The sequence below is a fragment of the Macroventuria anomochaeta genome, assembly GCF_010093625.1.
Source record: "Macroventuria anomochaeta strain CBS 525.71 unplaced genomic scaffold BU25scaffold_14, whole genome shotgun sequence".
NCBI classification, from domain to species: domain Eukaryota; kingdom Fungi; phylum Ascomycota; class Dothideomycetes; order Pleosporales; family Didymellaceae; genus Macroventuria; species Macroventuria anomochaeta.
This window is the reverse complement of record NW_022985375.1, coordinates 128,501-151,397: the sequence shown is the minus strand read 5'-3', so window position 1 is coordinate 151,397 and position 22,897 is coordinate 128,501. Positions and strand designations below refer to the sequence as shown.

The window sequence follows — 22,897 nt, the reverse complement described above, 5'->3', positions numbered from 1 at the left end:
CTTTGCATTATCACGGAAGACACGGATACAGACAGCCTCACGGCTTCCTCGAGTCGGGCACTCGAGCTCTCTTCTTCGGGTTGTTTTTGTTTAATGTCGTCATGACCGGAACGTTCTGGGTGCGAGTTCTTCATTGAGTCTGGCAAGACCAGCCTTATGAGTCCACGCATCATGTTTACGTTCCTACCCGCTCGGTCTGGTATACATTACCAGCTGGAAGGCGCTGAGATGAGGGTGTCGACATGAAAAGTTATACACGCATCTTGACGATGCCACTGTAATAGCTCGTCTCCGCTGCGACGGCATCGAGGTTGATGGAAGAAGCACCGTGCAGGGTCGTGACAAGAGCACGCCAGTCGTGGTCTTGGCTGAAGAGTGGTCCTCTGCTTGCGGAGCAAACACACTATCGCCTTGCGCGCTACTGCTTTGGCCGACTCGAGATGTCAGAACAGCAGAGACACCAAGCCCCGGGCCCAGGCGGTCCTGGCCACTCCACGGGTGGAGTGTACAATACCACAAACACAGAAGCTAGCTTCTATACATTAAGCAGTCTAAATCTAATTGAAAAAAGACTACCGCCTTGAAACAAATAAAAAGAAATGACACTTGGTTCTTTGCATCTCCGTGAAAATGCGTGACTGTGGTTGTGATTGTGGTTGTGGTAGTGGTAGTGGTAGTGGTAGTGGTTGTGGTTGTGATTGTGGTTGTGATTGTGGTTGTGATTGTGATTGTGATCGTGGATGCAAATTCGACCCCACGGCGTTCGCCGCCGAGCACATTGACCAGAGCGCTGGGCTGTTGAATCTGGGGAAGCACGAGCGGGGCTGCGCCGCAAAAATAGACGTCTTGCATCTGCTCACCCGAAGGGACGCAAGCACGCGAGCAAGAGGGAACGATGATGATGAGCATGGACGACCAGGCTGCGGGACTGTCGTGTGCCTTTGTTTCGCCGACTGTCCCAAGGTTCGGGCCTTGAGGTTCGAAACGCTGCCGCAGCACAAGCTTGCGACATGTGCTTGCCTCCTCCCAGCACTCCAGCACTCCAGCACTCCAGCGCTCCAGCACGCTTACCACACACGCCAGCGCGCCTCGTGCCTTCCACCACACCCATGACGCTTGCCTGGCTCCAGTGAAGATCTGCCGACCTCGGAGAGGAAGCGCAACGAGGACGATGCCGCCTGCGAACAGTCCGGTGAGGCACCCATCGCCCGGCGGCTCTAGCCCTCTGTCCGGGGACTGACGTAGCGCTGCACAGAACCGCGAGCCCACGCCGTCCAGCTTCGTATCGGCGCTGCGTGGCCTCGAGAGCGCCGTGGACGAAGACGTGCTCAATCTCGCTGCCACGCTGACGACGCAGAGCGACGACGGCAGCCCAATGAACGAAGCGCGCGCCGGCCTGCGCTACCTGCGGACCGCGCAAGAGCACGACCAGCAGCGGCTTGAGCAGTCGCGCGAGAGACTGCGCCAGCTCGAGAGGACGCGCGACGACCTGGACCAGCGCGACCGCCTGCGACGCAGCATGGACCGCCTCGACCGCCTGCATGAGGCGTCGGCCGCCTCGCCGTTCAATCCCACCGCGTCGACGTCACAGTACGGCGAGCGCGTGCCGTCGCAGAACAGCCTCTACGACTGGTCCCCGCTGCCGAACGCTGAGCGGGACGACGATGACGAGCGCAGTCTGAGGGCGCTGCAGTCGCGGCTGCACATGGCCTCGAACCCCGCGACGGGCGCCGCCGCTGCAGACTCGCTGCGCTCAACCGCTATACTGCAGGCGGTGCGACGACACCCACGCTTCTCTGCCCGCACAAGAGAGTACCTGCAGCGCCACAACCACGACCGCGACCGCGACCGCGACCGCGAGACGATGCGAGACGCCGCACGAGAAGGCGCCCAGCAAGCTGCCCGAGACGCTGCCCGAGACGCTGCCCGAGACACTGCCAGCCTGCGTCGAAGCCCCCAGGACCCTTGGGCCGGCGCCCGCGAGCGCTACCAGGCCAGTCGCAACGCGCACTCGCAGTCACTGCCCCAGCCGCCGGCCGTTGCGCCCATGCTCGAGCACACAGTCAAGTACCTCGCGCGCATACGGCACGCCAGCACCGTCGACGAGATCCTCAACTGCGCCCTCGAGGCCGGCTTCCTCAGCAAAGACTACTTCTGCATACAGTACGCCGACTTCCTCACCAACACCTCCAGCATACCCCCGCCCCAAGACACCTCCTGGCTCGCTCCCGGCGCCGTCCTGTCAGGCTGTCAGCACGCCACCACCTCCACATCCGCACCAAACCTCGCCACAAGCCAACTACCGCCCCCGCCTCGACCCTGGCTCAGCACCACCTACTCGACGCCCCGAAGCCGAAGCCCAAGCCGAAGCCGAAGCCGAAGCTCCTTCCTCTCACCCAGCGCGCCAGCACAGATCGATCCCCCGCAGCCCCCGCCCCACCAGGACCGCTGGCCCGTCAAAGTCACCATCCACGCCGTAGACTGGTCGGAGATGTCCCTCTCGGCCACGATGGAAGCCTACAACGTGCCCTCGCACCCGCACCAGCACTCTCTCAACGCCCCCAGCCCAGCACAGTACACACGCACAAGCAGCATAACCACGTACCTCGAAGGCGAGATCCTGGATTTCCATACGCATACGCTACTGACGGAGAGTTTCAAGAGCAGCGCGGCGAACGACGCGCTGTACTGGAGGAAGTTGCCGCCGTTCAGGGATATGGAGGACGAGGACGTGGTGAGGGCGTTGACGAGTAGGCGGTGGTGGGAAGGTCTAAATAGGGAGTGGGTGCTCATGCGCTGGAAGGAGAGGTGTTTTGTCAAATCCCTGCGCCCGAGCAGCAAACTCTCGAGCCAGTCCCCGACACCTGGGCCTCCCAGCGACGGCTTCTTCGCTGCCACCACTACCACCGACACCGTCGACGCTGAGAGAGAATACTACGTCTACGACTCGCACACCTTTGCACGGCACTCCGTCCCCCCACCATCCTCCTCGCCCCTAGAGCATGAACCAGGCCCGCAGTTCGTCGATGCCGAGCACGCCGCGTTCGATGATAGCGGGTGCGGTCTTACGATATCGGGCTTCTACTATGTTTGTCTCAGGAGGAGTGATGGGCGGGTCGAGGGGTTGTATTATGATCCTATGAGTAGCCCGTATCAGTGCTTGAAGCTGGAGAGTGAGGGGAGGGGGAGGTTTGGGAGGTGGGAGTTTGCTTAGGATATGTGCTGTTCGGGTCAAGGCTTGGAGTTGGACGTGCAAGGGGTGAGGAGGGGGATATGCATGGACGGCGTTTTAGATTTGGGGTTGAGTGGGCGTTTGGGTTTGGATAACACAGCCCGCTGTGGCTTGGATTTTACCGTTGTTCACTCACGACTATGGGATCACATCACGTATGTTGCATAGACGCAACATCCCTACCACACTCTCTCACACGCTACCACGCACTACACGCGCCGCTCAAAGACCGCCACACCAAGCTGCCTTTCCCTTCCTAAATCTATCGCACCGCAATATGTCGTGTAGGCGATCCTCTCCTTTTCCGGAAAGTGTTGCCCCGTATTCATGCCAGTGATGTTGAGGAGCGTTGGAAGTTATGGACTCACCATTCCCTGCGGATCGACACCTTGTCCAGCGTGCAGGTTCCCGGGCTTGGGAGGCCATTCTTCGTAAGGTGGAATCCGGGCTTGACCATGCCTTCGGCAGCCAGAAGATCGTTCTCCATGCGCCTCGGCGAGTGACAGGCCTTACCGCTGTTCTCGAAGAGGGTTCTGATCAAGCAACATCTGGCACTCTGTGCCTTCAGACCTCGTGTAGGATACAGGTGGCTTGAATCATGGTGATCGATTGCGCTCAGCTGCGAGGGTCAGTGATTGGAAGCTTGGGCTGCGCCGTACGCATTCGCGTGGCATGAATTGTGGCTGCCCCATTCGTCGGGTTTCACAATGGCCATGGCAGTGAGAGGAGAGATGCAAATCGCCGTGAGATCCCACTCCGGACCGTCGAACCGTCACACTGGAAGCATTGTAGCCCCAGGAACTGCTGTGCCGCAGAGAAGAGAGGTGCGCGGAGCTCGATCTCATAGTTGGGGTCAAATGCAGTCGGACTTTTTAAGATCTACCTTTCGTCGCTCTCATCGCTCCGACACTCACCAACATGTCAGCCCCTGCTCCTAAGGATATCTCAGTTCTTAGCCCAGAAGCTATTGCCTATACCAATGGTCCGGTACTTCTTGCACGAACCGGCCCAATTTATGCAGTGGCACTGTTGACAGTGCTACTTCGAAGCTACTCTCGATGGTTCATCGTCAAGTCCTTTGGCAAGGACCACTCGACCATGATGGTAAGAGATATCGTAAAGTAAGCCAGAAATCGCTTGCAAACACTTGGAGAGCAGGCCTTTGCCACTGTATGCTTCGCATCCTACGCATACCAAGTATCACTAGGCGTTGGCAAGTACGTTCCTGTGGTACAGGTCGACGAGGAGAAATATCGACAGATCCCCAAGGCTCGATAGATGCACATGATCGCGGTGGTGATGGGAAATTCATTGGCAAAGATCTCGTTAGCTTTCTTCTTGCTGCGTCTCACGATCAGGAGACTGTATTCGTGCTTCCTTTGGCGTGTCGTTATCTTCTTGGCCGCCTTCACGATTGCCTGCACTCGCGATAAGTCATGTTTGTTTCGAAAGCTCTAGATACGGTACTGATGGCGTCCCAGGCTTTCCAATGTATACCAGTACAGGCTGCATGGCACATCCGACTATAACCTCCTCCATTCGGAAGTGGCGCTGCAAAGTGCTTCAGCGGCGAAACGTTCGGTCAGATAGGGCTCTTCAATGGCAGTACGTATCATTCAGAGACGCTATTATTGTAGTCACTGACATGTGCAGATGTAAATATCCTATCCGAGTGAGACCGAGGGGTTCGACATGGCGCCGTACAAGGCAGAGCATTCGGTAAGAATCAGTGCTCACCCCAAGGGAGTTGCGAGTAAGGATTCGTAGGATAATAAGAGGGCAAGCAGCAGTGAGGACAGCATTTTGCCCAGGTCTGAGTGTGCGGGCAAGGGTGGGATCATGGTCACGCCGCGCGTTGAAGTAAACAAGGATTAAAAGTTTTTCATTTGTACTGTAGCATAGAACGGAAAGATGACAAGTTGATTATCCTCATGTATCTACCTCCGAGACTTCAGAGACAAACAGCAAACACTGGTAAATTGCAGCCAACAGAGGGGATCTTTCAAGCTCAGAATGCGCGTCACCTGATTCGGAGCCAGGGTAGTGTGGAAAGCCATTATCTGCCTATACATGTCTCCTGTCATCACCATCGTCCTCCAGACCCTTCCTCTGATAGTCTCTCCTTTGAAATCCCAGTTGACTGGACACAGATACATGCCACGAAATTCGCCGCAAGATCAACGCACACCTCGAAAGACCCGGTGCCACCCAAGCCCAAGTCCTCCGCAACATCGCCGCCTTGTACCACCTGGCGCCCCCGCAAGATCCAATCTGCGCAACTGTCCGCCTTCCGTTCCAAGAAAGGCGCGTATGTATACTTTTGGAAAATGAGGATTGCGGTGAAGAAGCCGAAGAGCAAGAAGAGGGAGGAGATGGAAGATATTCATTGTATCCGTGGCGGTATGGGAACGAAGCATAGACACCAGATGTTTCTGGTTTGGGCGGAGAAGAATCCTTATGTCGATGCGTATGGAAGGGTTTTTGTGGACTGAGCGATTTGACCAGGCTAGTGTTGATGTGGCCGTGACGTTTGGGTGGTCTCTGTTCATTGTGCGTGGCTGGCTGGCTGCCTCTCTGTCATTGGTGGCTGTCTGATCATTTCATCCATACTACGTCCGACCTTGTAGGGGACGAAGATACTTGCTGGTATTTCTTGTAGTTGTTTTGTTGTATATACTAGTGCTGCTTGTTTGGTGTCCCTTCAAGCGCTGAATCATGTGTTGTTACGCCTCGAACGCCAGTGCTTCCAGTCCAGTTCATCTCGATGTATTATAATGTTGCTGCTGCCTCGATCGCTCCTGCTGCCTTAAACGCTGTCTTGTTTGTGATGACGACCTCGACAGGGTACTTCCATTCCATAAACTTTGCCCAGCCTGAATTGGATCAGCCACTGTTCATTTCATGTCTGTTTGTGCATGACGTACCGTAGTATGCGAACTTCCGCCCAAAGTATTTCCCGATGTAAGGTACCATGATCATTGTCAACAGCAGCTCCATTTGCTGCAGCGACTCCCTCCACTCTCTTTCTGCGTCCGACACATATTCGTCTTCATCGACCGAGGAGCTCGTGGAAGAGGATGGGAGGGAGTCAATGTCGGCCTCGGAGGAGCTCACATGCGGCTCGATGAAGCTGTGGTTGCTCAGGGACATAGTGGCGGTGGTGTATATCAGATCGAATGAGGAGGTATGGGGTCGGCGACGGTAGCGAGCTACCGTAACTGCATGGATGAAGCTGAGGTCTGTTTGTATGTAGTGATGCTGCGGGTATATCCCGGCGCGCGTGTGGTGATGTGAAGCTGCGCGGAAGGAGCCAATGAGCAAAGGTGGGGCTTAGCGTGTTGTGGCTGAGATATCTTGGCAAGAGTCACAGCATTGCGGCAAAAAGAACACTCAAGGTCAAGCTCCGTCTCCACGACTCCACACCCACTTCTCGAACCTCTCACTACCGAGTCCCGACAACAGACTGCCCAAGAGCACGTCTTGACATTTTACAGAAACAAAAACGAGCACAACCGCAACCATGGCTGACACTGTACGTCATCTGAAGCCCCGCGTCCGCGTTCGAAATGCATTGTTCCCTCGACAAACATCACCACGACCGCAAAACTCCCCTACCTACTCGCCGCCAGCCGAACTACTACAGACACATCTCTGACATGACCGAACAGGAAGCCGCCGAGCGCAAGCCCCGCAAGTCCGTCGCATTCTCCGAGGGCACCACAATCGTCGACAGCGATGGCCAGGTCACCGAGTCGAAAGAGACCAACGGCGGTAAGCCTTCCGCCGAGAGCCATAGCACCGGTTCCCCTGCGCTTGCAGGTAGTGCCCCTGGCAGACAAACATACATCGAACGTTGAGCTGACATGTGAAGTAACAGGCGACGACAAGGACGTCGAGGAAGTCACCGAGATGTTCGCCGACCTAGCCAAGAAGGTGCGAACGCCTTCCTACCAACCGGGCATGGACCACCGCTGACAAACAACAGAAGAAGAAGAAGTCGAGCAAGAAGAAGGAGGGCGAGGAGGGCGAGGACGCTGCCGAGGGCGACTTCGCTGCGCTCAAGAAGAAGAAGAAGTCCAGCAAGAAGAAGGTTGAGGACGACTTCGAGGCCAAGCTCGCTGCCGCCGGTGGCGACGCTGCTGAGGAGGAGGCACCCGCTGCCGAAGAGGAGGAGGTCCAGGAGGGCGATATGATGAAGGGTACGGGCATCTGGTCGCATGAGAACACAACACCCATCAAGTACGACATGCTCCTGAACCGATTTTTCACCCTCCTCCACTCGCAACATCCCGATCTCGCCGGCAACAGCGTCAAGAGCTACAAGATCCCGCCGCCGCAGTGTCTCCGTGAAGGAAACAAGAAGACCATCTTCGCCAACATCGCCGAGATTTGCAAGAGGATGAAGCGTACCGACGAGCACGTTACTCAGTTCTTGTTCGCCGAATTGGGTACCAGCGGTTCCGTGGACGGTTCCCGCCGTCTGGTCATCAAGGGTCGTTTCCAGCAGAAGCAGATTGAGAACGTTCTCAGGCGGTACATTGTCGAATACGTCTCCTGCAAGACCTGCCGTTCCCCAGACACAGAGTACGTCGATCGCAGTTCTCTTTGTTACGTGTAAGCTAACATTCTTGTAGTCTCTCCAAGGGCGAGAACCGTCTCAGCTTTGTGACTTGCAACAGCTGCGGATCCAGGCGTTCGGTACAGGCCATCAAGACCGGTTTCTCCGCGCAGATCGGAAAGAGAAGGAGGATGATCAAGACCTGATGAGTTCACGTTTGCGCTTTACGAGTATCGAGATGCATTTGCTTGGCTGGGTTGGCGGGCGCTACGGATGTCATGGCGGTTCGCTCGTTCGGATAACGACATGGCAATGGGGTGGTATACGAACGGCCTGGTGTATAAGACTACATAGGAGCGGCTCATGTGTATTCGCATCACGACACAATCAAAAGTTCACCTGTTCGGTGTTTCTCATCCATGACTCGGATCAGACAGAGACCAAAACCTCATAGAGCATACAAAGACAACAGATATCCTTTCGGATCTTCCAAGCATCCTGAGAGGATCGAACCAAGCAAACTATACTATCTGTAGGCGCCAGCAAATCACATCCAGACTTCTAGTGCAGGAGGCGAGTGGGCGCTTGCATGTGGGACGCCAACGCTGACATGGACCCTGATCCCAGCCTTGAACTCCTGAAGCTTCCAAAGCTTCCTAAACAAAAACTTCCACCACGATGCGGCCTCCTCGAAATGACCTTTGTATTCTAATGGCTTAAAATAGCAACCAGACATCTGCGATCAGCATCATCATTTCGTGCAACCCTAGTAAGCTGCAGCGAGGTCAAGGGAACAATGGGGGGCCATCCCATTCGGCGGCTGCATACCCCGCTAGCCAACAGCTATGGATGATTGAGGCTGAGCTTGACACGAACAGGTAACGAGGGGCGCGGCGCGCGGTTATATGTGCTGACCATGCGCCTGCCTTCTGTTCATTTTGGATTTCCCGCTTTCCTTTCCTCTCAGGTTTCTCCAGTACCTTTACGTGGATTGTACACGCGCTGGCCGCCCTAATACACAGCAGCTATAAGCCGGGTCAAGCTTCAGTAAGACACAATGTCAGGATTCGGAGGAAACCCACCACCGGGTGGTGATTTCTATCCTCGTGAGCTCCATGTATAGTCTTTGTGTCGACATAAGCTGACTGGCTGCAGCACCACCAGAGAAAGGCGGTTATGGTACGCCATCTTCACATTGACAGCCGCCAAACATCACACTGATACACGACAGACCAGCAACACGGTCAACAGCAGTACTTTGCGCCTCCGCCAGGCGGTCAATCGTACCCACCACCTCCCTCGTCTCCCCCTGCGCAACAACAGCAACAGCAACCACAACACTACCCTCCACCGCCAGGTGGACAGCAGCAACACTATGCGCCGTCTCCCGACCACTCGCAGCAGCAGCAACAGCAACACTTCCCACCGCCTGGTAGCGCACCTCCTCAGCACCAACCGCAACAGCAGCAGCAGCAGCAGCAGCCTCCGCAGCAGCTCTTCCCCGAAAAAGGGCCCTTGAGCACCTATGGCACACCGGCACCCACCCAGAGCCCTCTCCAGCATCCAGGTATGCTCCCGCAGCAGATTAGCCAGCAGCAGATACAGCCTCAGCAACAGATTCAGGCCTCTCAACCCCAGTTCGCAGGCGCAGGAAGCACACAAGCCGATGACGTCGGTACCTTCAACGGCGGCAGCTACCGCGTGAGCCACAGAGACACAAACACAATTCTCACGGTGCAGTTGGCGATTGGATGTCCCTTCACCGCAAAGCCCGGTACGTCTCAGCCCAGCCATCCCCCACTCCGCACCTTGAACAAAAGCTAACAAACCCAGGCGCAATGATAGCAATGTCTCCCACTATAACCCTAAAAGGCACCATAAAATTCTCCCTCAAGAAAGCGCTCATCGGGGGCGATATGTCCAAATCGCAATACACCGGGCCAGGCGAGCTGTTACTCGCGCCCGCCTCCATCGGCGACATCACCATCATCAAGCTCGGGGGCCACGAGCAGTGGAGCGTGGGCAAGGATGCGTTTCTGGCGTGCACACAGGGCATTGTGACCGAGCATAAGAGCCAGGGCGTTGCGAAGGCGATGTTTTCGGGCGAGGGGTTGTTTGTGTATAAGATTTCCGGGCAGGGGATTCTGTGGTGTACGAGTTTTGGAGCGATTATTAGGAAGGATGTAAGTTTCAACCCATATCGTTATGGAATGAAAGGTGACTGACGACTGCACAGCTGCAAAAAGACGAAAAGTACATCATCGACAACGGCCACCTCGTTGCCTGGAACTGCAAGTACGTCCTCGAGCGCGTCGCATCCGGCGGTATCGTGTCGAACATGATGGCTGGCGAAGGTCTGGTCTGCAAGTTCACGGGACCAGGCACGATCTTTATGCAGACAAGGAACGCGCAGGCCTTTGCGGCATGGCTGGGCGCCAACTCTGCGAATGCGGCGATGTAGGGAGAGGTATTCAAATGCCATGCAGTTGTTCATTAGGCAATACACTACAGTTTTATTGTACAGGATGGTTCATACATTATCGTATCCCCCAGGCTGTCGTACCATATACAGTACCCCCTATCGTACAGACTGACCCATGCTTCAGAGTATAACACAGTCGCGTCGTTGCGATGGCCCGTCAATGCGTCCAAAGGCAATGGAAGCAACCTGTCTAGAGGCCCTCAGTTCCTGCTCTTTCCCAGCTCGCTCTGAGCCTGCGACGTAGGACCACCCTTGACCCTCTCGCCACCAGTAATCTTCTTCTCGCCTTCAGTAATATCATGCAGCACCTCGCTGGTAATAGGCTCCTTGGCATGCTGCTGCGCCTTCGCGGTCGGCCCACCCTTCACAGGTCGCTCCTGCCCCGTGATATCCTTCTCGGCCTCAGTGATCTTGTGCAGTGTCGCGCTGTCAAGAGTGCCAGTGTGCTGTTCGGAGCCACCAGGACCATTGCTCGATGTTTGATTGGAGTTTGTGTTCGACGTGATCGGTGCATCATTGTTGTTGCTGGAAGTGTTCGTGCCAGCGCCGCCCTCCTTCGTCAAGATACTTTGGGCGACGGCTGTTGGGCCGCCCTTGGTGGGACGCTCGAAGCCGGTGATCTCCTTCTCGGCGTCGGTGATATCGTGGATGACTTGCGCGGTGAGCTGCTGGCCGACATGCTTCTGTGCGCGAGCGGTGGGGCCGTTGGGGATGGGACCGTCCTTGTCGGTTAAAGTCTTCTCCGCGGCGGTGATCTGGGAGAGGAGGTTGGAGTCGATGGTGACGGACATCTTGAGTGTTGTGCTGAAGGCTCGCTGCGAGATGGGTGTGGTGAAGCGTGCAATTGTTGGTGCTGTGAAGCGGGTTGATGTACGGAGGAAGAAAGACATTCTGGCTGGGTGGGCTTTTCGTAACAAAGGTAGCAGGGGCTGTTGCTTCTTAGATGAATGTGAGGAAAGAGCAGATGGAATGTGGTGTGATCACGTTGGGTACTTGCAATTGAATGGGAAAGAAGCAGTGGAGATGGAGTGGAGATGAAAAGGAAGCAGCGACGACATGGTGATGTTATTTGATTCCGATGGCTCTGACACGCAGGTACAAGCGCCGATGCATATGTCACTTCGCGATGCGGCTCGTGGGTTGTCGATGATGAGATGATTTTTGGTAGAGCTGATGATGTCAGAACCCTGGAAAACGCGCTAGAGACGCGTTGGATGAACCGCAACCTCGACATAGGACGTTCATCCGTTACACTCTACACTCGAGCGCGCACTTTCCGCCAAAACATCAAACGGCAACACTTCGGCTCGGTTCACCAAAAGTATCCTCAAGTCTCGCACGCTCCGCTATGGCAGTTCCCCTTACCGCAATGGTCTGAACTATCACCACAATACCCGCTGCGCTCAGATGTTAGCCAATGCAATTGCCAACAATGTTGTTATAAGAAGAGATTGCACTTACTAGTTGCTGCAGCGTTTTCCAAACTACGTTCTAGCGTACACATTGTCGCCTGGTCAGTCGGGACCACAAGAGCCATCCGTGCTAGGCCCGCCGGTGCTCTGGTCGCAGTCTCCGCTATAGCAGTTTCCAGGGGTGCAGTGCCCCTCATTGTCACCACACCAACCATATATACTACAACACTTACCGAAGCCAGCATTTCCGCATATTCAGTCGTGGTTGGCTGGACCGCATGATTCATCCGGTGTCTCTGCCCCCAAACCCGGTAGCTGGGGTTCTAATGCTTTAGGAACCTTTGCAACGCAAGCCGAGGTCTTCGCCCACAGGTTCATGCAGTCCTTGGTCAGATACGTGTTGTATTCGAACAACTGGCCGAGCGTGATACCATAGATGAGTTTGTTCGAATTTCCCTCCATACCCACTCTCTTTGGGAAAGGCCCAACCTGTAGTGGTATTGATTTCACACTAGAACCGGCACTTGAGACAGAACAGACGATGGCGGTGGAGCAAACAGATTACATCGTTGCATGCTCGGCCTGCTCAAGCCGCAAAGCGGCGAGAGACTTATCCAAGGGACAAGAGCTCGCCCGACAGCAAGACTACATGACTGGATCAATCATTGGTCATGGTACTCTTGCTATAATCCAGAACCCGCAGTTCTCTTTCTTGTGCTGCTGCTCTCGCTGTCAAACTCTTCAGCATAGTGCATTCAAGGTTGTCTTTTCTGGAGACCTTTGCGGTTCTTCTTACATTCTTTACAATTTTTGGCAATACTTTGGTCACGAGAAATGTAACGTTCACTCCTCAACGCCATGGTTCCGAGTTGTACAAGCCACTGTTTACCCCACCGTCAAACTCGACGCCGCGCTTCTTAAATAAAACCAAGAAGGAAACAACCCCCCTGGTGGAAGCTGCTGTAGCTTTGACCTCGGATGGCCAATCTTTCAATCTTCGGTAAGCTCACTCCCTGTGTTATCCAAGTTGTGCTGATTTTAACGATATTGACTGTAGACGTCTGGACCGCCTGCGACGACAAGCTGATGGCGGCCAACCGGAAGGCACTTGTGGCCTTGGCATGCTGTGTAAGAATGGAGTGTGTTGTCGCAACGATGGCCTTTGCGAGTATTGTGATGAATGTCTGTCCAACTGAGATGCGCAAGCGGAGTGCGGGCATTGTGCCTGCAGGCAAAGGAACTTGCCCATTGAAAGTTTGCTGCAGCAGATTCGGGTTCTGCGGCACAACATCAGGCTTCTGTGAAGCTCAGGGACAAGGTAGTAGCTTGAAGACGCCTTCAGGGATTTGCGGCTCTGCCCCTGAACATTCGACTCAATCTCAAGGTAGCTCGAATGCCAATCCTCCATCAGAGTTTAAAGTTCTTGTGCGGATAGTATTGGCCGTTGCATGATGCATACACGCTACGGGACCCAACGTTAAATTGGTATATTTGCGCCGCCTTGGCAAGCATGAGGCCCCTTGATTCGAACAGTATGTATACAAAAGTACCGTAATCCACTTTCGCATCCGGAGCGTTATGCGTCTTTCACCTCATTACTTACCATGTCTTTTGACGTTGCGCTTGCATAACACAATCGTCGCGCGTGCCGTCGCCCAACTTCCTGCAAGTCTCCAACCCACCCGGAATTGGCTCACTGCATATAATGTCAATGCATCAAACCCTGGCCCCGACTTCGAACTTACAGAGCCGCTCAAGAAACTCTTATCTGGTATTGACATTGTCAAGCCCCGCGGTCATGCGCGCCGCATAGCCTTCACGCCGTTCCTGGTTGGCGTTTCCAGCCCTTCAGAGACGGCGCCTTATACATAGGAAATATTCGATGGATATGGACAGTTTGTTCGGTTGTACAGGAACAATGGAGAAGATCTAGGTGGTCTCGTCATGTATCTTGATGATCACACTGCGGCCTTCCTGGAGACAAGCGAAGATGAACCGGCCGAGGTTGGCTATTGCCCCTTCGAGGGCTCCCATACCGTGTCCATGCACACGATGCGCGCGTTCACACGATGCGAGGGGTAACCCATTACGCGTCAAACTTCATTACTACACAACACTGCGCCTATGGCTCCAATCAACGATGCGCTTGATGAACTAGATGCTTTGAAGCCTGAAAAAAAAAAACTCTGTTATACAACAATAGCCAAAAATCATGGTGTTGTGCGCCCAACTTTGACGCGGAGGCATCAAGCTGTCACCAAGCCCCACGCAATCAAGTCATTCGTCTCAAGCCACGTTGTTTGAGAATCAAACAACAAGGCTTTTTGACGCACCTTTGACTTTCTTTCATGTCTATTCTTAGTCTCTAGCGGCAGGTATATAGGCCTGCCTCGTCCCTAGTTATAAGCATCATCACATCAGTTCAACAGAGACGGTTGCCGGGCAGATGGACCTCAGAGCCCATCCAGTTGCCCGCCGTGGGCATGGAAACCTTGATCTTCGACAGATCCCTTACACGGTCAAGAATAGGCTGTGATCCTTCACTGAACCAGATCCAGTTTGTTGCAAGAGCATCGTAGTCGAGTCGCTGCTTAACCAGTTTCGGGCTTTCCGTATTGGTGCGGAACGACAATGTTGTTGTACCAGTGCTTCTGGAAGCCAGAGTGCCATAGTCCGCCTTGTCAAACCACGTCGCCATACTTGTCGCTAAGGGCTTTGTATGGAACAATCGCGCTGAGATGGGGAGGTTGCTGTATCGCTGCCCAGTAGCGGGCCATGCCGTAGTAGCTGATGCCGCAAGTACGAGCTCATCTCAGTGGTCGCTGTAACCACTCCATATATCATGGTGGAGATGATCACATAAGACAGGACGAGAAAGAATGGATTGCCCATCCTCAAAGCCTGACCAGACCCAACGAAGAGGCCAGTACCAATGGTACCTCCAATGGCGATCATTTGTGCATGGCGGCTCTTCAGGGTACGCTTGGTACCTGCTTCGTGCAGATCTCCCACATAACCGACCGGGTTGGCGGTACTGACAGGATGCACGTCAGGCATACCCATGGTGGTCTCGTATGCACCCTTCTCCTCGATGCCGGCCATTATGAAAAGATTGTGACAAAAGTGTTCTGCAGACAGAGAAGTTGATGCGCTCGGTTTTCTCAGGACAAGACCATGAGATCCCCGCTGCCCTCCAAAGTTAGCCATTCTCACTACATTATATAATCTCTCAAAACACCAAGCCCTGGGCATCAATTCACTCATTCACTACATCGCGGACTTCGGACCACTCAGGAACTGGCATCGCAGCTCTTAACACTTCAGCGTAAGGTCTGCATATCAGCCACGCGGGCTTCCCCCAGGGTTTCTCGCGAGCAGCGTGTACGCTACTCCGCACATGACCGACAGCTATCGCTCGGCAGATATCATACTGTCACCAGGTTGGTCATCGAGATGGAGGCGTCACGAAAAGCTAATTGTGCATCGTAGACGTAATGGTTCCAGAAAGATAGAAAGGAGTGAGTTGCCGAAAGCGGCAGGCTCTTTCGACGCACGGATCGACTGCTCTTTCCGAGCGCTAAGGCCGTTATCCCCACGCTCACACTAAGTGATACGGTAATTGTACATGGATCATCATCGCTTTGGATGCAATCGCTCGTCTCGAAGAGTACAGTTCCGAGCTTGGTGCCACCTTGATGATCAGGTTGGGACCGACGTCGCAATAGTAGATTGATACCCCGCCAGACAATTGTAAGCTGCGGAAAGCTCTCTGCCCCGCCTGACATCTCTCCTGATTTCAGATAATAGTTGTCTTCGCAGCATAGAAGTCAGATTTGCACAAGTCCTTTCTTTCTCACGATACCCACGAACATAGCCGAAGAGTTGCAAAGATGGCACCCCAGCCTATCACCTTGAAAGCGCCCAATGGCAAGGAGTGGGAGCAGCCCACCGGTTTGTTCATCAACAACGAGTTCGTTGACTCGACTAAGCCTGAGAACACAATCTCCTCAATTGACCCTGCAACGGAGAAGGAGATTGCTGCTGTTCAAGCTGCGACACCAGACGACATCGACCGTGCTGTGAATGCTGCAAAGAAGGCGCTGAAGAGCCCAGAATGGAAGCTGTTGCCCAACACCGACCGCGGGCGACTGATGGTCAAGCTTGCGGATTTGATGGAGCAGAACCACGAGCTTCTGGCAACAATAGATGCGTGGGACAACGGTGAGTGCATTCGTCTTTTGTAGCGCTACTCAAGCTGATTCATCTAGGCAAGCCGTATAGCGTAGCTTACAACGATGATCTCCCCGAAGCATTCAACACCATCCGCTACTACGGAGGATGGGCAGACAAGATCTCCGGTCAGACAATAGGCACAACGCCACAGAAGTTCGCCTACACCGTACGACAACCTATTGGCGTTGTTGCGCAAATCATTCCCTGGAACTACCCTCTCTCGATGGCCTGCTGGAAGCTCGGCCCTGCCCTGGCTTGCGGCAATACCATTGTGCTGAAGCCAGCGGAGCAGACACCTCTGTCGATTCTCGTATTCGCGAAGCTCATTAAGGAGGCCGGCTTTCCTCCTGGTGTTGTCAACATTGTCAACGGTCTCGGACGTGAGGCTGGTTCTGCGCTGGTCCAGCATCCGCTGGTCGATAAGGTCGCGTTTACAGGTTCCACAGCTACGGCGACACAGATCATGAAGATGGCTGCAGTTGGGTTGAAGAACATCACGCTTGAGACGGGAGGAAAGTCACCACTGCTTGTTTTCGATGATGCCGATATGGAGCAGGCAGTCAAGTGGTCACACTTCGGCATCATGTCGAACCAGGGTCAGATCTGCACAGCGACATCTCGCATTCTGGTCCAGGAGTCCATCTTCGACACTTTCGTTGAGAAGTTCCGCAAGCAAATCTCAGAGGTCTCGGTCATTGGCGACCAGTGGAGCGAGGACACTTTCCAGGGTCCCCAGGTCACCAAGCAGCAGTATGAGCGCATCTTGTCATACGTCGACATCGGCAAGGAGGAAGGTGCCAAGCTTGTCGAGGGTGGAGAGGCCCGCAGCGGCGGCGGATACTACATCAAGCCCACAGTCTTCACCGGCGTATCGTCCAACATGCGGATCTACCGCGAAGAGGTGTTTGGGCCTTTCGTCGTCATTGCTACTTTCAAGAGCGAAGATGAGGCTATTGAAATGGCGAACGACACAATCTACGGTCTCGGTGCTGCTGTCTTCACTAAGGATCTAGAGAGGGCGCACAGGGTAGCGTCAGAAATTGACTCGGGTATGGTCTGGGTGAACAGCAGTCAGGACTGCGACTACAGAGTGCCGTTCGGTGGTGTGAAGCAGTCAGGTATTGGACGGGAGCTGGGTGAAGCGGGTCTGGAGGCGTATTCTCAGGTTAAGGCGGTACACATCAACATGGGCAACAAGCTATAGGGATGCTCGTACAGGATGAGTCAAGGTCAATGAAAAGTTAATAATCATCGAATAAGTACATTTGATGTGCCAGTGTGGATCATTTGCGTTCAGATATGGCTGCTTACGCTTGAAGATCGAGCATCGTCATAAAGCTCAATCAGAAATTCTTCCTACGTTCTGTTGCTTTATTAACTGTTACGCTCCAAGATAAAAATACAGCAAGTCATACAATCGCGAGAATTCCAATTGAGACAGGCCCAAGGTGAAAAAGATCATAGACAAATGGAACATCTCCTTTCTTTCATATACCACATGTCTACCGATCGCTCACATAGATATACATAGCGGTGGAAACATCCGCACTGAAGCACTAGTTCAAGTTTCTTTCATAATATTCTTATGGCTCATCAAATGCATTAATCTAAACTTTTCTTATCACCTAAGCGCTGTTCGACAACCACTTAGCCTTCTGGACCTGGCTCCCCGAAGCCTTAATAATCTGCGCAAACTCATCTGTCTCCTTCTGTCCCAGCAGCTTGAACGGCTTCCTCAGACCACCAGTCTCCCACCCTCGCAGCTCCATACCCGTCTTAACCGCTGACGGGTAGTTGTACGACTCAAGGAACTTGCAGACTGGGTAGATCTTCCTCCACAGCTCTCGGCCCTTCTTGAGATCTCCCTCGACGGCAACTGCGTTCCACAGCTCGATGGACAGCTCGGGGATGACGTTGGTAGCGCCCCATACGGAGCCCTTTGCGCCGGCGGCCAGGCCGTAGAAGGTGAGAGTGTCCCAGCCGTTGAAGGCGGTGATTTGGTCGTCGAGCTCGAAGAGCATCTCGGTAAGTGCTGGCGCGTTGCCGGATGTGTCCTTCAAATAGTGTACGCCAACATCTTTCAGGGATGCGAGCTCGGTGGGTGATAGTGTTAAGCCGCTTGCTGAGGGGATGTTGTAGTAGACGATGGGAATCTTAGACTCCTCATAGACCTCCTTGCACAGTTCGCGGAGTTGCTCATAGTTGATTGGGTCGTAGAAGGGAGGCACAATCATGGTGGCAGCCGCACCTGCCTTAGCCGCGTGCACGGCAAGCTCGATGACATCCTTGGTAGAAAGGGCACCTGCGCCAGCAACGACGGGTACACGGCCTGCTGCATACTTGATGCAGAGCTCTGTGATCTGTTTTCTCTCCTCGAGTGTCGAAGCTGTGAACTCTCCAGTTGTTCCGCCGGGAACGAGACCGTGTACGCCCGCATCGATCATGCGGTTGATGTGGGCTTCAAGGCGCCCCTCATGGACCTTGGTACCATCGTCTGTGAAGGGAGTGACGAGGGCAACGAGGATGCCTTTCAGCTCTTGAGGTGCCATTGTGAATGAAGATACGTAAAGGTTTGAAGTATCAGAAGAATCGTCGTGCGACAAAGTACTGAATTGGCAGAAGAATGAAGTCTGATGCCTTTGTCCAGCACGGTGAAGCTCTTTTGTGTTTGGAGGGGTTCGTAGAGACCCATGGATCACTCCGAGGACGGTTGATCGGTGTAGGAGACTCCTTCCCAATCGGGTAAGCGTGGGGTAGGATGATTAGATCGCGCATACGCAACGGCTTCGGACACCCTTCTTTTGGTGTCACAAGTTGCGGGGAGAGGAGCCGTTAAGAATACCACACTTGAACCAGTATGCTTCTCCGCGATAGAATATCTCATCGTTCCGTGATCAGGTCACGCTGCCAGTTGCAGTCTCCACCATGTATAGATTACCAAATCGGTCGAGCCGACCCCGATTGCCAGCAGACCATAGCGGAGCGGACTGAAACCTTAAGTCTTTCGGCTCCTGGAAGCATTCTGGTCTTCACCTTCGCACTTTCATTCGAAAAATATAGTCTTCCAAGTACCTGCGAAAAGCATCCTGCCGTCTGAACCGAAGAATGGCCAATCGTCCACCAGCACTTGATTCCCTGGTATTCTCGATTCGAGATCTTGAGCATTATGGATCAGAAAACCTCTCTGACGGCTTCCGGGAGTATTACAATGGTGGTGCTATGGACATGATAACGTGAGTATGGGAGTGGTGGCGAGCATGTGCGGCGGCTGATTGTGTATCTCCAGGCTTCGAGAGAACGTGACAGCATACGACAGATACAAGATCCGTCCTCGCATCCTACGAAATGTTTCCAACGTAGACACAAGCGCCGAGATTTTTGGCAGGAAGATCACGTTCCCTTGCGGGTTCAGCCCTAGTGCGATGCACTGCCTGGCGCACAAAGATGGAGAACTTGCCACATCGAGAGCGGCAGCGAAGATGGGCATACCGATGGCTTTGTCTTCGTACTCCACAAAATCGTTGGAAGATGTCATTGCGCAGGGCACCGGGAACCCCTACATGATGCAGATGTGCATCGTGAAAGACAGGAATATAACCATACAATTGCTAAGGAGAGCAGAGGGTAGGTGGTCCAAATTGAGATGCGAGTCTTCGTAGTAGTGCTGATATGTTTCTAGGTGCCGGATATCGGGCGCTTTTCCTTTCGGTTGATGTGCCCGTCCTTGGTCGCCGGTTGGGCGAAATGCGCTCGAACTTCACGTTGCCCAAGGGCATGTCGTTTCCCAACTTATTGTCAGAAGGTCAGGATGAGTTCGGCGCACCAAATGACAAAAACAACGGGCCTCAGGCTTTCGATGACACCCTTGAGTGGGAAGAAATAATTCCTTGGCTGAAGGCCAACACCAAGATGCAGATCTGGCTCAAGGGAATCTCGTCGCCGGAAGACGTTGAGCAGGCGATAGCGGCAGGCGTACACGGCGTTGTCATCTCGAACCATGGCGGACGCCAGCTAGACGGGGTTCCAGCTACTCTCGACGCTCTGCGGCAGTGCGCACCAATCGCAAAGGGCCATGTTCAGATTGCGGTAGACGGAGGGATTCGAAGAGGTTCGGACATCTTTAAAGCAATCGCGCTTGGTGCTGATTTCTGCTTCCTTGGAAGAATTGCTATTTGGGGCCTCGCCGTAAGTGAAATGACCCTCGTGTGCCATAGACCACGTACTAACCTTGCTCAGTACAAAGGACAGGAGGGCGTGGAGCTTGCTATTCGGATTTTGCTCGAAGAGTTCAAGTCGACAATGGCATTGGCTGGGTGCCGATCGGTAGCGGAGATTACCCGCAATCATTTGAGCGTCCTAGAGAACAACGGCATTCTAGCCAAGTTGTAAAATATGGTGTATGTAGTATCGAACACATCACAAGTTGTTCCGTTCTCGGTGCTAAAGTATGTAGTGAAACCAGCGCCAGTCCAATAATATGCTGCCAACCTTGAATATCTCTGCCGCTCGTAGATGCTTTCGACACCCATGTTAGTATAGCATGAGCCAGAAGTTGCCCTCTCGTAACACGTCAACCCAGGAGTAGACGTCTTTCCTCTTCTTGTAAGATGCCCGCTGCTCAGGCGGACTGTTTGGGTCTTTCTCGAAATTCTTGTCGACCCTGTCGCGATGGTCCCACACTTCGCGCATGACTTGCTGAGAAGTGGTGAAGCCATTACACGCAGATTGCATCGCGCCTTTCTGCATCCAGCTCATCAGCCAATCTCGCGCTGTCACCGACATGGCCTCAGAACCAGCAATGAAAGCTGGCCATGGAGTTCCAGGCGACTCGATGTCGCAAACATCGTGGGCAAGGTCGAAATCCTTCAAGGCTGCAATAACGTCGTTGACGTGAGCTTGTAAGATAAATGGGTGAACTTTGCGAATTCTCCGGTAGAACAGTATGACCAGGGCCGAAGTCATTGCGCGCATCATGGCTCGACTCGCCATCGTTGGCCTTGGAGGCATAGATCCACTCTGGTTGTCACGCGGGGGCGACAACTCTCCCGGACTGCTGTACTGTGCGGAAAGAGAGCAAATGCGATTTTCGAGCTGTGTGGTCTTTCTCTGCAGACATTCCTGGAATGTTTTGGTCGGTTGTACCGAAGTCTCGTCAAGATAATCCATGATATTGGCTACCCTCGTAGTCTGTGAGACGTAACTGAGCCAAATTTCTGGAATACCATATATGTCCATGTAGAGAGTGTTGGACCAAGGACGAGCGTCTTCCAGATGGATGTCGCGGAGTCCAGTCTCGTTGTCCTTGTGTGCCTCGCTGTCATCCTCGCTGTCCGTACCGTGGGACTGTATCCGAAGGAAGTCGTCTAACTGCGAATGTTCATGCGATGTGTTGGCATCTTGATTGGTCCCACATGAACCGATGACAGGAGCAGGAGCATGATTTCGGAATGTTCTTTCGATCTTGCCCTGTAGCAGAGCATTCTTGTGGTCGTGCAGAACGAACGTGCTCTCTCCTATGATGCGGTGCCAAGTGTATACATGGTGCAGGAGCCGGGCTCTGCGAGAAGCTTTGTGCTTCGTGATCCCCCGTAGTCTTACGAGGCGCTCGGCATCGATCAAGTAGCATCTCGCGTCCGCTGCATTTCCAGTCTCGGTCTGACTACGGTTAGCTCTATTGACGCGTGCAGTACAAATTTACTTTGACTTACAGCCAGGACTATGAGACTGAAGATGGCCATCAACTGGTCCTTGTACTTTGCCTTGCCGTCACCAGCAGTCTCAAGCTTCAAGGATTCCTGCATATGTCTCTTGGCTCGCTTGGAAGCGTACTCGAGGATCTGCATACCTCTAATCGGGTCCAAATCGCTTGACGAAGGTGATGCCTTAGCAACCATATGAGCAGAGCAACCCAAAAGCGCGAATAGATTCGCTTTGTTGGCATGCTTGACATTTGAGCTCTGAAGCCATGTCAACTCGGCGTGAGTCTGTACGGCATTGCTCCAATTGAGCGTCTCCCAGGGCGACTTGCAGGTCATGGGTAATGGGCCAAACTGGGGGATGACATTGTCTCGAAAGTGTCGGAGTAGGTACTGGGCGTCATGCAGTACCTGTGCTTCGTCGAGCTCTATCGGAGCGTACGGTGGAGGCTGTGAATCAAAGAGCATATTCGTCGCACCTATATTCTGCTTTTCATAGAACTGGTTTGGAGTGAAAGGGTAGTCGAATGTCTGGTTCGCATGATCATGGCTTTGAGGCTGATTCGCAACGTGCGCGAGAAGGCTTAATGGATCGCCATAAGGCTGATCGTGAAGCTGGTCATGAATAAGAGGCATGGACATGTCGAAAGTAGTGTCGAACAAGTCGTTCCAGATCAGTCCGTTAGAAGACTCAAACAGCGACTCGAGATCTGACATAGAGCCAACCGAAGAGTGGTTGAACACGTCTGGTTCTTGGGGCAATAGCGACGCATTGTCTTGAACCGTCGCGGTCGTTGACATGCTGTTGTTCCCAAGATCAAGCGAACTCGAGCCAAAGGGCATGTCTTCGACCACAATGTTGCTGGCCTCATCTTGTTGAATGGGGTTTGGGCTGTTGGTGGATTGTGCTATCTCAGGCACAGATAGATGTTGTTTCTTAGTAGGACGCTGTTCAGCTTCGTGACTTTCAGCGGCTTCTGCACTCATATCAGCGTACACTCCACACCAAGTCAGGTTCTGGATACGTACGTTTGCCTGGCTGCGATGAAGGCCTATTGTCTTCAGATAGTTCAGACGGCCTTGACGGCCCGTAGGACATGGACGCCCATCGAATCTGCGAGGGATAACCGCCACAGTCGAGCCCTGCCTTGCGACATGTGGCGCAGGTAGGTCGAGCATGATCGCATTTGACATGTCGGCGTCGACACGTTGAGCATCCTCCAAGGTTGTGTGTGCGTTTCTTAGTTGATCCTCGGTTCTTGCTGGCCGGCATGGTTTCAGTGG

The 22,897-nt window shown here is 53.7% G+C and overlaps 14 protein-coding genes across 14 annotated transcripts; 9 read left to right on the top strand and 5 right to left on the bottom strand.

Annotated features, from left to right (window-relative positions):
• Window positions 1–1,171: 1,171 nt before the first annotated feature.
• On the top strand, window positions 1,172–3,214 carry BU25DRAFT_457945 (uncharacterized protein; the record flags this gene model as incomplete). The annotated part of the gene is made up of 2 exons (XM_033710158.1): window positions 1,172–1,192; window positions 1,256–3,214. The coding sequence occupies 2 exons, from the start codon at window positions 1,172–1,174 to the stop codon at window positions 3,212–3,214; spliced, it is 1,980 nt and encodes a 659-aa protein (XP_033562273.1).
• A 936-nt stretch (window positions 3,215–4,150) lies between these two features.
• On the top strand, window positions 4,151–4,510 carry BU25DRAFT_457944 (uncharacterized protein; the record flags this gene model as incomplete). Its single annotated transcript, XM_033710157.1, has 2 exons — window positions 4,151–4,336; window positions 4,391–4,510. 2 exons carry the CDS (start codon window positions 4,151–4,153, stop codon window positions 4,508–4,510), a joined length of 306 nt encoding a protein of 101 aa, XP_033562272.1.
• Window positions 4,511–4,862: 352 nt separating this feature from the next.
• Window positions 4,863–5,862, top strand: BU25DRAFT_39418 (uncharacterized protein). Its single transcript, XM_033704727.1, has one exon. The coding sequence runs from the start codon at window positions 5,164–5,166 to the stop codon at window positions 5,722–5,724; it is 561 nt and encodes a 186-aa protein (XP_033562271.1). The 5' UTR covers window positions 4,863–5,163; the 3' UTR covers window positions 5,725–5,862.
• A 139-nt stretch (window positions 5,863–6,001) lies between these two features.
• BU25DRAFT_457943 (uncharacterized protein) lies at window positions 6,002–6,382 on the bottom strand (the record flags this gene model as incomplete). The annotated part of the gene is made up of 2 exons (XM_033710156.1): window positions 6,002–6,105; window positions 6,157–6,382. The coding sequence occupies 2 exons, from the start codon at window positions 6,380–6,382 to the stop codon at window positions 6,002–6,004; spliced, it is 330 nt and encodes a 109-aa protein (XP_033562270.1).
• A 506-nt stretch (window positions 6,383–6,888) lies between these two features.
• Window positions 6,889–7,996, top strand: BU25DRAFT_339737 (uncharacterized protein; the record flags this gene model as incomplete). The annotated part of the gene is made up of 4 exons (XM_033702786.1): window positions 6,889–7,033; window positions 7,056–7,165; window positions 7,218–7,816; window positions 7,867–7,996. The coding sequence occupies 4 exons, from the start codon at window positions 6,889–6,891 to the stop codon at window positions 7,994–7,996; spliced, it is 984 nt and encodes a 327-aa protein (XP_033562269.1).
• A 1,020-nt stretch (window positions 7,997–9,016) lies between these two features.
• On the top strand, window positions 9,017–10,362 carry BU25DRAFT_39336 (DUF124-domain-containing protein). The gene is made up of 3 exons (XM_033704691.1): window positions 9,017–9,564; window positions 9,624–9,973; window positions 10,027–10,362. Exons 1-3 carry the CDS (start codon window positions 9,360–9,362, stop codon window positions 10,249–10,251), a joined length of 780 nt encoding a protein of 259 aa, XP_033562268.1. The 5' UTR covers window positions 9,017–9,359; the 3' UTR covers window positions 10,252–10,362.
• On the bottom strand, window positions 10,262–11,415 carry BU25DRAFT_410193 (uncharacterized protein). Its single transcript, XM_033706227.1, has one exon. It carries the CDS (start codon window positions 11,160–11,162, stop codon window positions 10,473–10,475), a length of 690 nt encoding a protein of 229 aa, XP_033562267.1. The 5' UTR covers window positions 11,163–11,415; the 3' UTR covers window positions 10,262–10,472.
• Window positions 11,416–11,928: 513 nt separating this feature from the next.
• Window positions 11,929–12,656, top strand: BU25DRAFT_39241 (uncharacterized protein). The gene has a single exon (XM_033704653.1). The coding sequence runs from the start codon at window positions 12,121–12,123 to the stop codon at window positions 12,607–12,609; it is 489 nt and encodes a 162-aa protein (XP_033562266.1). The 5' UTR covers window positions 11,929–12,120; the 3' UTR covers window positions 12,610–12,656.
• A 6-nt stretch (window positions 12,657–12,662) lies between these two features.
• Window positions 12,663–13,136, top strand: BU25DRAFT_421091 (uncharacterized protein; the record flags this gene model as incomplete). Its single annotated transcript, XM_033708064.1, has 2 exons — window positions 12,663–12,684; window positions 12,742–13,136. 2 exons carry the CDS (start codon window positions 12,663–12,665, stop codon window positions 13,134–13,136), a joined length of 417 nt encoding a protein of 138 aa, XP_033562265.1.
• A 1,204-nt stretch (window positions 13,137–14,340) lies between these two features.
• BU25DRAFT_467379 (uncharacterized protein) lies at window positions 14,341–14,857 on the bottom strand. The gene has a single exon (XM_033710713.1). It carries the CDS (start codon window positions 14,784–14,786, stop codon window positions 14,391–14,393), a length of 396 nt encoding a protein of 131 aa, XP_033562264.1. The 5' UTR covers window positions 14,787–14,857; the 3' UTR covers window positions 14,341–14,390.
• A 455-nt stretch (window positions 14,858–15,312) lies between these two features.
• BU25DRAFT_439567 (aldehyde dehydrogenase) lies at window positions 15,313–17,131 on the top strand. Its single transcript, XM_033709109.1, has 3 exons — window positions 15,313–15,434; window positions 15,492–15,905; window positions 15,953–17,131. Exons 2-3 carry the CDS (start codon window positions 15,575–15,577, stop codon window positions 17,119–17,121), a joined length of 1,500 nt encoding a protein of 499 aa, XP_033562263.1. The 5' UTR covers window positions 15,313–15,434; window positions 15,492–15,574; the 3' UTR covers window positions 17,122–17,131.
• A 343-nt stretch (window positions 17,132–17,474) lies between these two features.
• BU25DRAFT_39174 (dihydrodipicolinate synthase/N-acetylneuraminate lyase) lies at window positions 17,475–18,620 on the bottom strand. Its single transcript, XM_033704626.1, has one exon. The coding sequence runs from the start codon at window positions 18,464–18,466 to the stop codon at window positions 17,543–17,545; it is 924 nt and encodes a 307-aa protein (XP_033562262.1). The 5' UTR covers window positions 18,467–18,620; the 3' UTR covers window positions 17,475–17,542.
• Window positions 18,621–19,022: 402 nt separating this feature from the next.
• Window positions 19,023–20,306, top strand: BU25DRAFT_430912 (FMN-dependent dehydrogenase; the record flags this gene model as incomplete). Its single annotated transcript, XM_033708631.1, has 4 exons — window positions 19,023–19,150; window positions 19,204–19,541; window positions 19,597–20,102; window positions 20,154–20,306. 4 exons carry the CDS (start codon window positions 19,023–19,025, stop codon window positions 20,304–20,306), a joined length of 1,125 nt encoding a protein of 374 aa, XP_033562261.1.
• BU25DRAFT_410190 (uncharacterized protein) lies at window positions 20,295–22,893 on the bottom strand. The gene is made up of 3 exons (XM_033706226.1): window positions 22,643–22,893; window positions 21,626–22,590; window positions 20,295–21,572 (listed from the first exon to the last, which is right to left on the bottom strand). Exons 1-3 carry the CDS (start codon window positions 22,884–22,886, stop codon window positions 20,448–20,450), a joined length of 2,334 nt encoding a protein of 777 aa, XP_033562260.1. The 5' UTR covers window positions 22,887–22,893; the 3' UTR covers window positions 20,295–20,447.
• Between the last annotated feature and the right edge of the window lie 4 nt (window positions 22,894–22,897).

Excerpts from the sequence above, each read along its gene's own strand:
- BU25DRAFT_410190 (XM_033706226.1), bottom strand. The coding sequence starts at position 22,886 with ATGCCGGCCAGCAAGAACCGAGGATCAACTAAGAAACGCACACACAAC. Across the intron at positions 22,591-22,642 it reads TTCATCGCAGCCAGGCAAAC|AAGCCGCTGAAAGTCACGAA; the intron begins GTACGTATCCAG and ends ATATGAGTGCAG. Across the intron at positions 21,573-21,625 it reads TCAGTCTCATAGTCCTGGCT|ACCGAGACTGGAAATGCAGC; the intron begins GTAAGTCAAAGT and ends AACCGTAGTCAG.
- BU25DRAFT_39174 (XM_033704626.1), bottom strand. The coding sequence starts at position 18,466 with ATGGCACCTCAAGAGCTGAAAGGCATCCTCGTTGCCCTCGTCACTCCC.
- BU25DRAFT_439567 (XM_033709109.1), top strand. The coding sequence starts at position 15,575 with ATGGCACCCCAGCCTATCACCTTGAAAGCGCCCAATGGCAAGGAGTGG. Across the intron at positions 15,906-15,952 it reads AATAGATGCGTGGGACAACG|GCAAGCCGTATAGCGTAGCT; the intron begins GTGAGTGCATTC and ends TGATTCATCTAG.
- BU25DRAFT_410193 (XM_033706227.1), bottom strand. The coding sequence starts at position 11,162 with ATGTCTTTCTTCCTCCGTACATCAACCCGCTTCACAGCACCAACAATT.
- BU25DRAFT_39336 (XM_033704691.1), top strand. The coding sequence starts at position 9,360 with ATGCTCCCGCAGCAGATTAGCCAGCAGCAGATACAGCCTCAGCAACAG. Across the intron at positions 9,565-9,623 it reads TCCCTTCACCGCAAAGCCCG|GCGCAATGATAGCAATGTCT; the intron begins GTACGTCTCAGC and ends TAACAAACCCAG. Across the intron at positions 9,974-10,026 it reads GAGCGATTATTAGGAAGGAT|CTGCAAAAAGACGAAAAGTA; the intron begins GTAAGTTTCAAC and ends ACGACTGCACAG.
- BU25DRAFT_39241 (XM_033704653.1), top strand. The coding sequence starts at position 12,121 with ATGAGTTTGTTCGAATTTCCCTCCATACCCACTCTCTTTGGGAAAGGC.
- BU25DRAFT_467379 (XM_033710713.1), bottom strand. The coding sequence starts at position 14,786 with ATGGCCGGCATCGAGGAGAAGGGTGCATACGAGACCACCATGGGTATG.
- BU25DRAFT_39418 (XM_033704727.1), top strand. The coding sequence starts at position 5,164 with ATGTATCTACCTCCGAGACTTCAGAGACAAACAGCAAACACTGGTAAA.